Source organism: Python bivittatus, unplaced genomic scaffold, assembly GCF_059951505.1.
Source record: "Python bivittatus isolate LINGU-HERP-01145 unplaced genomic scaffold, Pbiv_v1 ctg000140_np1212, whole genome shotgun sequence".
NCBI lineage: Eukaryota > Metazoa > Chordata > Lepidosauria > Squamata > Pythonidae > Python > Python bivittatus.
In genome coordinates, this window is record NW_028277043.1 from 747626 (window position 1) to 764855 (window position 17230).

At 40.3% G+C, this 17230-nt stretch overlaps 1 protein-coding gene across 9 annotated transcripts in view; it reads right to left on the minus strand.

Moving 5' to 3' along the window:
- The window catches only part of AKAP13 (A-kinase anchoring protein 13), a 234008-nt gene that overhangs the window by 116378 nt on the left and 100400 nt on the right, over nt 1–17230 (minus strand). For all 9 annotated transcript variants that reach the window (XM_088136399.1, XM_088136396.1, XM_088136402.1 and 6 more), the window contains 3 exons: nt 11216–11512; nt 5464–5647; nt 3071–3260 (listed from right to left, as the gene is read on the minus strand). In XM_088136399.1, coding sequence (XP_087992525.1) covers nt 3071–3260; nt 5464–5647; nt 11216–11512 — 671 coding nt within the window. The remainder of the gene's footprint in view (nt 1–3070; nt 3261–5463; nt 5648–11215; nt 11513–17230) is intronic.

Below are 17230 nucleotides of genomic sequence, written 5' to 3' on the forward strand. Positions count from 1 at the left end.
GGTCAAATGACATTCGCCTGAAGGCCTTGTGCCAATTTTGCTGGGCACGCGCAAAGAAGTCTTGCATACATATTCCGGGGGGGGGGACCCAAGGTGCTGATCTACCCAAACACCCTCAATTCCAACAGAGCTTCAAATAAAGAAAGCTGCTGAAAACTGCAGCAATACCAGAAGGAAACCCTTTGGCTGGGAATCAGCCAGCAGTAGATGCAGACACAAACACTTGTGCTGAAACACAAAAGGGTTCTGTAGAGTCGGGGGAAGGGAGAAAGGGAAGGGAGGAGAAAAAAACAAGGGGAGGGGAGAAGAGACTATTAAGATTTTACTGCCATCCTCCCAATGAAGTCATTCTGGTTCCCTCAACTGAAAAAGACAGATCCTTCTTTGCCAGGAAGTGAAGAATCTTTCAGCTGATCCTGCCTGAACTAAACCGAAATAATTGAAGACTCTGGTCCACATTCAAATTAGATTAGATGTGAAACAAACCAGGTCTCCTGATGGAAGGCCATCTAAACATAGCCTTTCCGACTGGTGAGACATGATGTACCCTCCAGTGCTTTTGCTATCAGTTAAAAATCAACCAACCAAGACTTCGAATGTGGTAGGTCATTAGCTCTGTTTCATTGCTGGTAGACAAGCAGTGGGAGCCCCAAGCAACAATTTAAAAATATACTGAGGCTGTGTTCACACAGTGCGCTAAACCCAGGTTAGTAAAACACAATTGTTGTGTTCACAGAACATGCTTTACCCAACCATATAAACCATGTCAGGGCTTAATATGATAACCTGGTTCACACAGCATACTAAGACAATGGATAGGTTTCTCCAACACACTGAACTAAAACTACCCAACCTCATTTTAACCTAGCCATACAAGCTAAGCTCTGCTTTGTAATTTCCAGCACTTGGTGAACTCTAGAAAGTCTCAGGGGAAGACTATAACTATGTGGTAAAACTTGAAGTACTGCAAAGGGAGTCGATGATGACATTTCTGTCCCATGGGCCATAGGTGGTCCACAGTTTACCCCTATGCAAGCCACCCACTCCACAAAGATCTGCTTCTTGTAGATCCTTCTGCAGTCAATCTTGTGTTCAGAAAATCCAACTGCACCCTTTCTTTCTAAACACCAAAGCAGGAACAAATAGGATGAGAATGTGTCTCTTAGCATAATTTGATCCTTGAGTCAAAGCTCCCTATCCTTAACTACAATTCTACAGGACTGCAAGGTTGCCTTTAAATGATATCCTAGTATTAGTTCTTTATTTTCAGTTTCTTCTCTCCAGAAGTTAAGCTAAGTCACTTTCATTCGTAACCATTCCTTACACCCTTGGCTTCTCCGATTACCGTACCTGCCTTTGAAATGATTGTTTATATTATTTACACCCTGAGTTCCTTTAACTGAATTTGAGGGAGAGTACATGGGGCTCTCAGATAGTTATTCCTTCACTGGCCTAGATCTATGCTGATTATCACCTGCCTTCAACCACTTCCCCATTTTGGGGTCATTTCCGGCAGCGTGAACACATTTTGACTGTAAGCTCCCGGGGACATTTCCTCCCCCCCCCCCAACTGTATTATTTACATGCATATTGTGCAACTATAGAAATAACAAGCAGGGATCATTAAACATTTACAGATGCTTTTCCTAGCATCATATTCCTCTCCCCATCTCATTAATCTGCTTGCATGCAATTTATATACATAGCAATCAATTATTCTCAATTGTGGCATCTGAGAGAGTTTATGTCAGTTGTCAGAATGAGAATGTTATCTCAGAGCAATTTATTCTCAAGAGATTATCAAGAACAACTCAATAAACTGTCTACTTATTATAATCAAAACCAAACCTATAATCCTATCAGCTTTTTAAAAAGACAGCATGGAACATATCAAGCAAAAAGACCATCACAAATCGGAATTATTCAGAATCAAGATCAGTTAAAGCAATCCCACATCAAAGGTACTGTAGTTTGAAACAAGATCCACCCAATGAAAAACAAAGTTAGTTCTCTTTTTGGAGGATGCAATAAAGCTGTTCTTGCTACTCTCTGCATTCCTTCCTATAACATCATCTTGATCAAAGATGGGTCTCCAGATGTTGGTACAACACCTTATATTCCCTCACCACTGACTATGCTTCTTAGGGATACTATCTGGCAACATCTCATGGATTGCCTACCCCTTATCTCTTTTATGGTTTCAATGCATGGGAAAATGTCAATTTCCTGGATGTGATAAAAGCAGAAGAAATACTTAGGTATGGGGCTTATATACAGTTCCAGTGGAGAGAAGGCATTAACATCTGCACTCAGTTTTCACATTGCTGAGAACCCAGAAAAGCAGCAACAGTAAACTCTGTCCATGCTCAGTGGTAAACCATCTATATGCAGACAGTCCCAGGTTGAATGTTTGCCATCTCCTGGCAGGGTTTGTAAATAGAAAAGTTTGAAACCCAGGAAAGTTGCAAAGTATGTTTCAGCAATATATCTAAGACAATATTGCAGCCAACACAAAATCTCAGAGTTTTCCAATCACCACCAACCAGATTGCCACCAAACTGCAGTGTTTAACTGGATGCAGGAAAAAATAATTAATGGGGAAGAGGAGGGGAATAGGGTTGATAGCACCTAAACTTGAATTAATTAGATTTAATTTGGTACAGGCCAAGCAGAGCAACATGAAGCAACGATCACGCTTAGAAGGCAGCTCTTTGTGTTCTTCTCCTTCCTTCCCCATGGGCATTTAAGATCAGGAGAGAAAGGGAGAATTTACAAAGCTTTTTTTCCAGCACACAAAATGAATTACATAGCTCAGTATGTCAGCTGAGCAAGCGAAGTCTCTATGCCAGGCTATTTGCTCTGATAGCAGCTTTTGGATGCCAGGAAAAGTTAGCAGAAGTGTCAGCAATCTTTTCCTTGCACTTTTATCCAGGGGTCTGAGAACAGCGAGTTAGATATTCCTCCTTCAGAACCAAAACAGAACAAGTAGACAGTAATCTTTTGCTCTCTGAATGGCACCAATCTAACTCAAACATCTGCACACTGAGCCAAAACAGCTCCTTTCCCTTACCATATGCTGGAGTTTCTGGATGTGCATCTGGAACTGGAGGATGTCTTTCTCCATGTTCAATTTGGCTCCTTCCTTCGTTTTCACTGTCAGAGTGTAAACATTTAGGCCTTGGTGGTGCTTGATGCAGAAGTCCACAGAAAGTACCGTATGCGACAGGGTGCTCCAGGAATCTGGTTCATTGGCTTCTTCTCTGGAAAACACATGCACACCCAAACTCTCAAATTCATAAATTTTGAGTTGGCCACAAAACGCTACATCCTAGCTAGAGCTGATTATTAACAATGGATCAAGCCTTTGGGTTGCACTCTAGGATTTGAGAAGTGATATCCAGCTGAAGGTATTTCAAACAATTTGACAAAAGTAATCTATAACAGATGTGGGATGAATGCAGATCAGGAGCTACTAACAAACCTTTGAGTGAACTTCTGCAGCAGCAATCAAACTCCAGTTCACAGATCTCGTCTACAGAGGACGAAGTACTAAGGTTCCCTCTGAGATGATGATAATGATGAAGAGTCGCTTGCCCACTCCTTCTTCCCTCATGTTTTTATGACCTCCCAGTCTAGCCTACAGTCCTGCATTCAAGTACTAACCAGAGCAAAATTCTCAAACTAACATATTTCCCTCCTTTGGAGGGAATCAACAACAGCATCTTTGGAAGAGAACCAGTTTTGAAATGCATACATGAGATGCTACACAATACACAACAGCAGTTGCTGAGATGAATGTTCCATATCAAAGAAATGCACATACTGTGATGTCTCCAATTGGTGATGTTCTTCACCCCACATCAAGAGGTACAGCTCCCATTCCTGTTATTACCTAACCAGCTTCCCCATGAATGGCAACGTCAGCAGGATAATACTAATCATCTGTGCTAGATTTAAGATTCCTATATGCAGGGATTTGTATTTTATTTTTATTTGCTTATCTGTAAGGGAACATTGTGACGCAAACTTAGCTGTGCTGCTTGGGAAAAGCTTTTATTCCTTGAACCCAGGTGGAAATATTAAAAGTGAATTTTAACTGGGCCCATAGATCAATTAACGCAACAGACAAAGTCAAAAAGATGTCCACTGGATAAGGACATGGCCCCTGCACCATGCTGCCAAATCACCCCCCTCCCAATTAAATTAAAATTAAAAAATAAATAAAATGGGAGAAATCTCACTGAAGTTTTATATGCAATCTTGCAAGATTTCAATCATTTGGGGAGGAGGGCTGGGGTCTGAAGAGACCAAAAACTATGATCTCTGGAATCTATACTTCTAACAATACCATTGTTACCACAAGCAAGGATTCTCTTCTCCTCCTCACAGGATCTGGGTCAGAATGAACCTGGAAGCTTGCCTTCTGCTCTAAAATGGAGGACCAGGTTGCTCTAAGTGGGGGCAACTGATAGATTCATTGCCTAAAGAAGCCAGCAACTTTCCCTGTGACAGCTAATTTTTTTAAAAATTTTATTTCAAATTTGGACACCGCCCATCTCACGGGGAAGTGATTCAATTGAGATGAACTGAAATTAGCATTATTCTCTACACAACAAAATGTAGTTCGTCCCCCACATGAATGACACCAAGCAAAATTCCCTAGGTCAAAGCCTTGCAAAATTCTGTGTTTTAGAAAAGGGAGACAAATTAATTGGATGGGGAGCAAGAAGTATTTCCTTAAAGATCTTTTGTACTGGGGTTGACAACTTTCTTGCAGCTCAGGACCACCCATTGAATACATATTTCAAGCTGTTGTTGGAGCACTGAGGGGAAGGGAGAAGAGGTGAAATAAGAGCCTTAAACCCTGAAGCTCTTTAAAAGTTTCCCCAAATGAGAACATTTGTTCATCAGGGAGGATTGGGGTTTTTAACAGCAGAAATGAGGACTCTTCTGTAAAATATTAGATACTACTTTTGCCCCTTACACCCCCCTGCCTCCTAGAAAGTAACAACAATTGGGCCCCACCTTATGGTGTGCTCCAGGGGCCACATGAAGCCCCAAAGTTGTCCACATTTGCCTTAGAACTTTCTCACCAGTATAATACCAACATTATACTGATTAGCAAAACGCTTACAAGCATTTAGATCAAATGACTTATAGCACTGCTTGGTGAGTTGACTTATAGGCAGAAAAAGGGCCATCAGGAAAGTTAGAAGATAGAAAGTGGCCCTCTCCTGAGTGGGCAGTTAGCTCCTCTTGCTCAGCATTGCTACACTGACCAGCTTTATCAGCCCAGAGTTTCCAGCCCTACCTGGGGAAGACTCTGGAAGCAAGGGAGGAAGTGACCCAACCCATCCAGGCAAGCAGGTCCTTGCCTGGATGGAGGACTGCTTAGAAACCATCTGAAGAAGCAAGAGTTAAATGCAAAAAGATGAAAGCCTAATCAATATCAACGGTCCTTACTTGGTTAGGATCTGATGCAGTTTCTGGTAGCCTCTCTCCAAGGCCAAGCTCACCGGTGTGGCTCCTTCGCTGTTGGGAACTCTCACGGCCCTTCTGCCACCTGGTTGCTTCAACAGAAACCACGTCAGCCGCAGCAAACCAAGTCTGGCTGCAAAGTGCAACAAAGTCTCCCGAGGAACATTCTCTGGAAACAAAAGCAGAAAGGAGAAGGCTTCAGCCTTCAGGTTGACATTCATGCCATGTCTTGAAATTTCCCACTTGTTTGGAGCATGAGAGTTTATACATCAGCAGGGTTCCCAGTGAACACTGAGAAGAGACTGAGCTTCCCCAGACAACTGAGTCGAACGAGGTGATTGAATCAAACTCAGAAGGTACATGAACAATCAGGTTTGTGCCTCCTTACTTTCTATCCATTATTATCCTTTATTTCCGCCATGATTTACAGAACAGTAGCATCTAGCAATGTCATCTGTTCAATATCTAACAGTGCCCTCTGTCTGCCGCTTCCCTCCTTTGCAGAGCAGTTAATTCTCCTCCTAACTTCATCTTGAAACCTGGTTTTGCTAGTCATCAGGGAGGGGTGCAGCTCACACAGCACAGGAAACCTGCCTCATTCATCCCAACCGCTTCTATGATTTCAGCCAATGTGACTCACCTATTGTCATCTCACAGCCATGAGGACTAGAAGCTGCCTGTTGTCCTCCTAAAAATGAAAGCTGAGCTCTCCGGAAGCTCAACAATCTGCACCACAGAAGCCCTATTAATAGTAGCATCTTTTTTATTTAAAAAAGAAGAAAATGAAAAGCCCCACATGCAACTGATTTGCAGTTAAAACCATTCTGTTGATTAATTCTTGGAAGACAAGTTTATTCTCTTTATGCCCCACTGGCTACTTTAAGCAGTGTTTTGTCAGGAGTAATAAGCAGATTAGAAAGCATTTCTACATTTTTATTTCATTCTCTCAATTCGCTCGAGAGAGTTAACTTCTCTTTCCTGGCATAAATCTGTCAACAATATTTTATATAAAAAAATTAAAACCAGACAACATTGGGGCTGAGAACTGGCAACTGAGTAACTGCAGAGAAGAAAAGCAAGGCTCTTCTTCTAGAAAGGTTTGTAAATGGCATAAACATGTCGGTACCTATATAGGCTCAGTCAGAAGGCAATATTGTCAGTGCTTTGAGTCACACAACATTTGTTCCTGCATAAACTTAACCTGCCCTTAAGAGTCAAAAGAGCTGCAAGATCTTGCAGTGCTAAATATATCTGGATTACATTTTGGCAGGAAGGCATTGTGGCCTCACCCTTGTAACAGCCAAGAAGGACTTATTGCTCAGTAGCTGGCCTTAAAGCACTTCTAGAGCTGTTTGGAGAAAGGACTGATTGATTGATTGATTGATTGATTGATTGATTGATTGATTGATTTTATTGCATTTATATGCCACTGCAATCAAGAATGACTCTTGCTGGTGTCCACGATAAACAGAAAGAATCAAAACATCCATGGTACATCTGATTCAAAACTTCTAAAATCAATCTATTATAAAAGCATCAAATGTTCAATATCAATAGATGGCTAATTCTGAATTAAAAGCAATCTACAACAGAGCTCAGTCTTTAGCATTTTCTTAAATGTTGTCAGGGAGGCGGCTAGTCTGATTTCAGCTGATGCGATATTTTTTTTTTTTCAGTTTAAACAGGAGGAATAATAGGAGATAGCTCATTCTCACCTTTGTGCCTCATTTTTATTCATTTATCAGCTGAACGGCCACAGATTAAAGAGAGATTGACATGAATGGAAATTATACAATAATGGAGAGGAAGAAAGGTATGCGAGCAATGCAAACAGGTGAGTTTTGTAGCTGGCAAATGCATTGGAAACCAAATGTGATATGTGAGTCAAGCCCAATAGAGACTGTCATGGCTGACAAACTCTTCTACAGAGATTAATAAAAGAAACAGAGAAAAGCAGTCAAGAAATAAAATATTAAACAGAAACTAAACCCAGACTTAGTTAATGATAGCGCCATTGCGATGCTAACATTTTCAGGACTGAATAGATGTTTCAATATCTTGGCCTTGTAATAGCTGGTCAATGACTGGCACCACATATTTAGTGGTTGTTCAGTTGGAGAGTTCCACTGTGCCCAGTGATACCTAACATCTGCTCCTCCACAGCTGTCCACTCTCCTTCATTTCCACAAGTTCAGTAAAAGGGTGTGAAATGGCTCTGAGTGTTTAGGATTCTGCTGCATATCAATCCTAATTGGGTGGTGTTACTGATGATACAGAAGAACCTCCAACAGCCTTCTCTCACCTGATGCCCACCAAGTAGGCTGAGATTTCAACTCACAAAATTCCTAGGCAAGATTTGGTGTCACTACATCAGCTGAAGTCCCAGATATTTTAAGTGCACGGTTTGGAGAAGGCTAGCCTATTCTGGTCTTCCTTTGCTTTCCACCGAATACACAAACCAACACAAGTAATCATATTCCGCAAGCACATGTTGAATCAGAAAGACCAAGGACAGCTTTAAATCCAAAATAAAGGCAACTTGCACAGAGATATTACTGATATCAATAAAATATTGTGGCAGTAATATCTAATATAGCCCCTCTAGTTATTTGTCAGTTTTAACCTTAAGTATTGATTACTCCTACCATGGAAGACTAGAGCTGGAAGTGGCCTTCCAGATGTTCAGCTCCAGTGACCATCAACCTCAGCCATTATGGCCCACAGTGAGGAATGCTGGTAGTTGTAGTTCAGTGATATTCAGAGGGCCATTGGTTCCCCACCTTTGCTTCACTGGATAGAAAGGGGCATTGTTTTAAACCACTGAACTAATGATAACCTTGGTCCTTTCTCTTTTATGGTAGCTCAATAGTTCTGGATTTCTTTTACCTGCCAGAGGGAATTGCAGTTGAATGCATTTGACACACATACATATTTTGCAGAACAGAGCACTAGAACAAAATTGAGAAGCTCAGAAGTTACCTCCTGATAACACCGAACTATGGAACTATCTTACAAATCACTTTTTCTCCCACTTTTTGGGGGGAATCAGACCAGATCCTTTTGGTGGCTCTTTTCTAGACAACATAAGCTTACCTGTTTCCTCAACCAGCAAAGGCTGGTTGAGTCTTTACAATACTGTCAGCTCAACATTAGATCTTTTGCACTGTGAAATGTAGTTTCCACATACATCCCATGTCCCACTCCATTTCTCCTCCTTCCATATACTTTTCTCATTTTCTTCCTAATCCTGAAATCTGCTCTGACCTTTGGATTCCTGGCACGCTTCCTTCCAAACATCCAAACTTGCAAAATTTCACAAGATTTCAGCTTTTTCATCCTAACAACTTGTGAAATCATTTCCCCCCAATTATAAAAGTCTTGTGAGATCCATAAATCTCATAGGATTTTTTAAAACATCACATTTTATTCTACTTACTGTTTTATTTTACTTGAGAGAGACATGGGGGATGTTTTGGGATTTGATGGGCACAGTCACATCCAGAGCTGCTATGTTATTGACAGTGCATTGCATTGCATTCCAGTACAGTACAGTACAGTACTCCAGTACAGACATGAACTAATTTAGTACCTAATTAAGCATTTGTTAGTAGAAGAAATCACCTAGAACACTGAATGCTACCTCAGATGTTTGGGAATTTTAGATCTAGCACAAGTGGAACCTGCCAAGTTGGGGAAGCTTGCAATACTTGGATTTAGTGCAAAGTACAAATTTTTTGTAACATTTGGAGCAAACCTGCAAGAAAGCTCTGAGAGACTAATCCATTTGCACCTGAGAGAGACAATCAGAGGATCCAAATCACAACAGTGGCCCAATAAGTACTCTAAGCCTGAACTGCACTACACAGTGATTGAGTTCCAGTCCTCAAAAACCTATTGAATGCAAGCAATTTCATTTCCACTTGGGAACAAGTATTACTGCTTTTCCAGGTTTGTTTGTGGTTTTTTAAAGAATGAAAAAAGCATCCTTAGTGTGTCAATGCATCACAGATACCTACTTGGTGGGATAGTAGATTGCAGAAATCATCTCAAAATTAGAGATCTTAGTTTGCACAAAAGGCATGAGCATGCTTGGGTTAAAGTTCAGCTTAGTTGCCTTTGTGTCGTAGTGATCAAAGCATGCCAAACCTTCCACCAGAAGTTGGTGGAAGTTGGTGACGAGGGTTAAACGAGAAACTTCCAACGTGATGAATGCAAATCAAAATAAAAATGATAAAATGAGATGAAATTAAAGTGAAGCAATCATGGAAGAAGTATTTGAGAGATGCATATGATAATTATGCTGATATTACAACAAATGCTACAGAAGGAACCAAGAAAAAATGGATGAAAAGTTACAAATGCTAAAGGAATGTGGAAAACGATAAAGCTGCAAGTATAGATGGTATAACTGGTGAAATATTAAAATATGGATGTGGCTTATTTGAAGAATTGTTGCACAAGTTGTTTAACACGTGTGAAGACTGCATCTGTACCTGACAATTGGAAAAATGCCATTTCTGTTCTCTGCTAAGAGAAAGGCAGCAAGACTGAATGCAAAAACAACAGGGATTCGTTTGTTTGGTGTCTCTGGGAAGGTGGTCCACAAAATTCTGGTTGGAAGGACGCAAACGATGACCATGAGCAAAATTTGGGAAGTGCAGTGTGGCTTTATGCCAGGTGGGGGGCTGTGCAGACCAGATTTTTTTTCACGCATGCAAGAAAGTGGATGATAGAGCGAGGAGGCCTGCATTTTGAATGTTTTGCACAAATATGGAAAGTCAATTGCCGAATGGGATAAGAGTGGCATGTGAGCTACGTAAACTATGCATGAGAATACATGGAATGCTTAAAGAATGGGAGTAAAGAGTAAGACCAAGATATGTGACGTCACCCTGGTTGTTTAATGTATTTATGCCTAACGCTGCTCACCCCAAAAGCAAATAGCAAGATTGCTAATCTCTGGAAAGGAAAAACAAATTATGGTTACGCTGTACAGTCAAGTCAGCTGCATGCTGCAGCCACAGAGAAACCAGCTGGTCAAAGAATAACTAGCACAACATGACCACAAAGAACAGTTGATAAGCCTGAAATAAAGATACAGGTGGCAGAGAAGAGAAGGCAAGGTTCAAATTCTTAATATCTAAAATTAGCATCCGATGCTCCATTCTCCATTTCATTTCAATTTTATTTACTTTACAGACGGCCAAAGAAAAGTGGATATTATGGAATGGGCAGTAATCATGGCCTTTTCGATATCTCTGCATGGATACTTTAGCAGGAAAGAACCACCATTTAATTTCAAGATTTCATGCCCCGAGTTTTTTCGTTTCTGTTTTTTTTCCCTCTCTCTCTCCATTTCAAGGAGGAATGGTCTTGCTTCCATTCATGAAACTTAAGCTGTCCTGGAAGTCCTTTTGGTTAATGCACAGGATAAAAATGCTACAGGTAACATCTACCAAAACAAACAACAACTTGGTCATTTCACTGAGATTTGTTTGTGTTGAGTGGGATTGTAAGTGCGCATTGCTTCAAAAGCTAACCTGGGCAGACCAAGCGGGTACTAATAAAATAAAACAGGTTTATGGGAAACAGATTCAACTGTCTATTTACAGCTATACTTTGCAGGGAAAAATCAGTAGAGTCTGTCTAAAACATGATGTAGGGACCCAGCAACTAAGTGTGATTACTGCAGTAATCATCAAATCTGCACCATACATAAAACATTGCCAAATCTCACCACTGAGACTGTGGTCTGCTCCCAACACGTTCCACTCAGTCGGCAGTTTCAGGTGACGAAACGCCAACGTTACTTTCTCATCTAAAAAATCCAAATCCCCAGCGGGTGGCCTGGAGCGGTCCAGGAAACGTGTAAAGTTTAACGCTTGCTGGTTCCCAGCGCATGACACCAGGAACTGGGCTGCATCGTAAGCTTCATCCTGAACAAACTGGAAGCTGTCCTCCGCCACCACCAGAAGAGGGTGGCCTTGCTTGGTGGCACAGAGAGAGACTTTCACTGTCTCACAACAGTCGTGGCCTGGGAAACAAAAAGGACATAAATTAGACATCTTCTTTTTCATGGCCATCCATCTACAGCATCTTCATCAGGGGTGTGCAACCCTTTCTGAGTCAGGGGCTGCGCAAGTCTTTTGAAGAGCACACGAGAGGCCAGATTTCAAAGCAAGGGACAAGACAAACATTGGCATTTACTCCATTTTCATTAAAGTTAAACTAAATCAGTTAGATCCAGTTAATGCACTATTAAAATTAAAATGCTTAATACAATTATGTTTAAAAGAAATGGTTAAGGCGATTACCCCTTTTGTATTTAATGATTATCTCCTTGTTTTACAGACAATTGATTCTAATTTGCAGATATTATTTATGTTTCTGCTTTACCTTACATTCAGGAGCTCAAGGTGGCATACACAGTCCCCCCCTTATCCCATTTCTCCCTACAACAATAAACCTGTGAGATGGCGATTGACCCAAAGTTCTCCCCAGTTCATCCAGTTCCTTAATCATACTGGCTCCATTAATATAAATTTATTTTTCCCTGCCTTTTTAAAAAGAGTTTTTGAAAGGTATCTGCATGGACATGGACAAGTATCACATAAGGGCATTTATCCAGGCAGAAAGAGTTTCCAGGATTGGTTTCAATTGGAATCATCAACTCAGGGTTGACAAGGTAAGGAAGCTGGGTATTGCACAAGGTATTTTAATTTTTTTTTCTATTCTTATATTTTTTTCCTGTCCTTTTTTTCCAGGGGGGTAAAGGGTGTCATCTCAAGCAAGGGCATCTTCCTTTTAGGTAAATACAATCTAGCCAACCTTTCCTCCAGAAGTTTTAGATGACATATGTATTAGAGCTGTGCAATATTTCACATTTAGTTTGGAAACGATAATTCAGAACTCATTGGGATCATTTCTGAATAAAATCCAAACTCAGGACCACACTCAGGACTATTTCTGAATAAAATCCAAAGCACCACCAGCTCTAATGTGGAACAATTTATGTCCTATTTTATTTTCTCAGCAAGATAGGTTCACAGCAATAGTTTTAAAGTTACTCTGTCCATTTTGTGGATTTGAAGCTAGGTCTGTGGAGTCCTAAACCAGCATTCTGACATTACACCACCCAGTGGGCCATTGTAGAGAGGAAGGAAGATGATCTTGATGGAAATATGCAGGAACCGTTACCTAGGGAAAAGGAGCTGAAGCATTTTTTAAATCCAGAACAATGAGATAACATTTGGAAGTGGTTCAGGCAGATGCCTCCCTAATTCACTGAAGTCTAAGGAGAAGGAGGAGGTTCAGCAGAGTCAGACCTGCAAAATTCTATTATTGTAGCCCATCTCAATGAAAATAGAGTTAGCCTTCCTGTGGAATTAATTTTCTGGTCTGGTTTAGCTAGTGTGGCTGACAGCCACACAGAGTCAAAAAAGAGAAGAGAGAAGAGAAGAGAAGAGAAGAGAAGAGAAGAGAAGAGGAGAGGAGAGGAGAGGAGAGGAGAGGAGAGGAGAGGAGAGGAGAGGAGAGGAGAGGAGAAGAGAGGAGAGGAGAAGAGAAGGAGAAGAGAAGAGAAGAGAAGAGAAGAGAAGAGAAGAGAAGAGAAGAGAAGAGAAGAGAAGAGAAGAGAAGAGAAGAGAAGAGAAGAGAAGAGAAGAGAAGAGAAGAGATGAGATGAGATTTGGCCTCTCCTAAATCAGGGAGTAAGGATATGGGTTATCAGAACACTCTACCTGGGCTAGTCATCAAAATAAGTCAAAATGAGACTTTTGCTACCCTTTGAGCAAAAAGGAGGTGGCTAAAAAATCAGAGGGTCGAACAGAAGGCAGTTCTCACAGCCTAATCTTGCAGACCAAGCTGAACAAGGATTATACAGAGCATACAAACCCAACCCGCCCCCCCCGAAAGTTTCCTATTTTCAAAACCACCATTGTTTTATTGGTGGATCAAGGCCTCACTTCTCCTTTCTTGTACTCCCTTGCAGTTACCACCCTCCACACCCAAACTGGACAGACCATTCATTAATTACTGGAAAAGCTATTCTGCCAACTACTTCAGTCCCTTGTTGCATGAATCAACCTTTTCCCCCGCCTCCTTCCTCTCTCTTTATTTTTAATTACATAAATGAACTCAAATGACGTTTTCTTCTTCAGAAACAGACTTGAACAGTTCACAGCTGCTTGCCGGACAGTGGCAGCTGGGAAAAATCCTTTTACGGTAATATGGCAAAAGCAATTCATTCGCTATTGAAGAGGAAATTTGAAGCAGAAATTGGGCCCCTTAATATTTCAGAACTAGGATGACAATGTTCTCCATAATTGGGGTTTCATAAGGAAAGGGGTAACTGGAATTAAGAATCCAAGTGGAAGGAGCAAAAATTTGTAGCTGTTCAACTTAATTCTGTTCAAAGATAAAGGAGAACAGGTAGACTCCTGTGGTCAAGAGATATGTTTTTTTTTTATAACATCTAATGCCGGGCAGGGCTCAAAGAAAATGGTGATTAAGATATTATCACGGCCAACAACAACTCTCCAAACAGTCTGAACTAAAATGATGCTTTTCTCTCTCTTCTTCAGTCAACCATCCCACCGATTCAGACACCGTGTGCAATTTGCAATATAGGGCACCAGTTCATTTATTTGTATTATTATTTATATGGCTGCCCATATTGCAGCAGTGACTCTGGGTGTCATACAAGGATTATAACAACAACTATAACATATAACCCATGATGTCCAAAGTTAGTAAACCTCATATCACAGAAACCACATCAGCAGCAGAGCTGGCTAACATCCTGGCCAAACGCCTGGGGAAACAGATCTTCAAAGCCTTGTGAAAGGTTAACAAGGTCAGGGCCATCTGTATTTCTGGAAGGATGCTGTTCCACATAGAGGATGGATGGGTGGATAGATATGGATATGAATGACACTGAAAATATATACTAGTTTTTAAAGTACTGTTAGCAATCTAGGCCAATTTCAAACAGTACTTCAGGAATACTTCAGGGAATTCTAGAATTGGAAGCTAGACTGGGAAACTGAAAAAAACATCCTTGTTAATAAGAAAACTACATGGATGTCTTGATGCTCTTAATACATCTTGATGGATGTCCAGAAGTTCATCTCAAAGGAGATTCAAAGAAAATGGCTGGGTTCATGAGTTAAAGCATAAAGAAGTTTCTTTGGTTCTGGCTTAGCATGAAGCCAGCAATTATGGTTTGTAAGTTTTGGCTTATGATTTAGCCTATTGTGCTTTATTCAACAATCCATGATCTTGGCAATGTGTAAATATGGTCAACCTATGTTACATACTTGGGCAAAAACTGGGTAACCCAAAGATCAAATTCTAAAATGCCAAACTTCCAGGTCTGAGAATAGTCATGCTAGGGATGAATTTTGGAAAATGCAGTCCCTCACATCTGGAGAACATCAGGATGGGGAATGTTGGACCTAATGGTAAAGAGAAACAGCCAGAAATCTGGGATCAGAAGAAACAGTACACAAAATGCTGGGCAGGGATGCTGAACTAAGCAGCATTAAAACACAGTGCTGCAGCTCTTAGAGATGAGAACAAGGTGACAAACAAGGTTTAATCAGATCAAACAAACATCCAGCTGCAGAGGGCAACGTGTCTGCTCTCTTTCAAGTTCTTTGATGTTTTTCTTCTCTTACAACTGACATGCTCTCCCCCATCCCAGAACTAGATTTTGACTTTGTCAATTAATTCAAAAGAAAGAAAAGCTATTCCTCAAAGAACATGGTGAAGATCTAAATCGCTCCAGGACTTCCACAACCCATCCCATTAAAAAAAGAAAGATCTGTGCCTCGCAGTGTCTGCTTCATATTGCTTCTAAGGCTGAACGACAGAAATCAAATTGCTCAAAGAGGCAATTCAGTATTATTGATTTGTAAAGGAAGAAGGCAGGAGTGTAACAAGATTAAATACACTCCCCCACACACATAAGCTGGAGCCTAAAAGCTAGGCTTTATTTGCCCCCCCAAGAGATAGATCGTATGGTCATAGAGCAGCACAAAAACAGTATATAAGAGAATTTGCAACTAATCCAATAAGGACAATCTTAGCAGTACAACATGACTAGACAAGATATTATAAACAGAGAAAAGGATTAAATACCTACAATGTCTTGCACGACTTTTGCACTGCAAAACTAAAACTAATTTAGGAGATTACAAATACAACTATCCCCCCCCCCCAAGAGTGCAAATACATATGTATAATACATGGAAAATGTGCAAATAAAGCCTTGCAAATATTTTTTTTAATCAAGTCACCTGCATTCTCACAATCCTTCCTACAAAAAACATTGGACCATTGGCCACCGGGATTAAAAACTGGAACAGATGAACAAGCAAGTAAGAGTGAGACTGATCTTCGAATACATTCTTCAATGTAAGTTATGAAACCTTTGGAATAAAAAGCCACTGTTTTCTGCATGTATGTAAGAAAGTCACTTATTCATGATATAGAAAGCTAGCTTATACAAAATCCTCCAAGCAGAATCCTCACCAGGAATATTTCTCTAGGTTTCAGACACAAATATTTTTCAATCTACCTGGAAACCCTGGAGCCTGAACTGAAGATTTCTGCAATCAGCATGTAAAACTGCTGTTCTTCTCCTGTGCTAGTCTGTTCTATGTGTGCAAAGTTTAAGCGGAATATCCTTTGATCTTAATCAGTTCTCTTACAGGTTGACTGTATAGTATTGTGCATTATCAGTGGGATGAGATTGGACACTAGTGACTCCATAATTGTGAAAAGGGTACACAGCTATTACCACTGATCAAACTGGTGCTGATGGTGCTGTCTAGATACCAACCCCACCTCCAAGCTTTGAGTATGGCCCTTGAAGGTCCCTTCGAAATATACCACCAATTTGTAATTTTTGATGTGTGACAGAACAGGAAAAGAGGAATAGTAAGAGCTGTACAAGGGGAGTAGTACAAGGGGAGTAGTAAGGGCTGTAGACTACACTGGGAAATAGAATAGAGTAACACTTCCCAGAAGGAATGGCTAACCACTTCTATAAAGTGCCAAGAAATCTGGATGAATCTATTATGGAATTACTCCTGATATATCACCAGACGTTCAGCTTAATTTGAAGATTTTACTCATTGTAAATGTATATAATAAAATCCATTTGAATTAAATTAAAAAGTACATTTCATTAAGATGGGAGAAACTACAACTGTCATCACTGGGGAGAATTTCTGTGATAAAAATGAATGTCTTGCCTAAAATTATGTTTTTGTTTCAGACAATACCTGTTTTGACAGCTGATACAGCATTTAAACAGTGGCAGAGGGATATATCTAAATTTGTACAGTGGGGGAAAAAACATGAGTTAAATATAACATGCTACAAGATCCAAAGGGAAGAGGAGGATTGGGTCTACCTGATTTGAAATTGTATGTTGCAGCTTGCTGTTTGGTTTGGATGAAAGAGTGGGTGTTGCTGAGAAATTGTCTGAGTTTAATGCTGACTGTAAATCCCTTATTGATGTTTTGTGTGAAATAGAAAAAAAATGAAATTATGATTTATAGTTTTGATGATTAAACAGGATAGATTATAGAAAGGACAGAGTTAAGTTGTAACCATAGAGTAAAGGGTAAATTTATAATTGTACTTATAACTGCTGTAAAGAAGATTGGAAGCTACTTCTTTGTACCTTTTTTCTTTCTTTCCTATTTTTCTTTTACTTTCCCCCCCTTTCTTGCCCTTTTAGCCT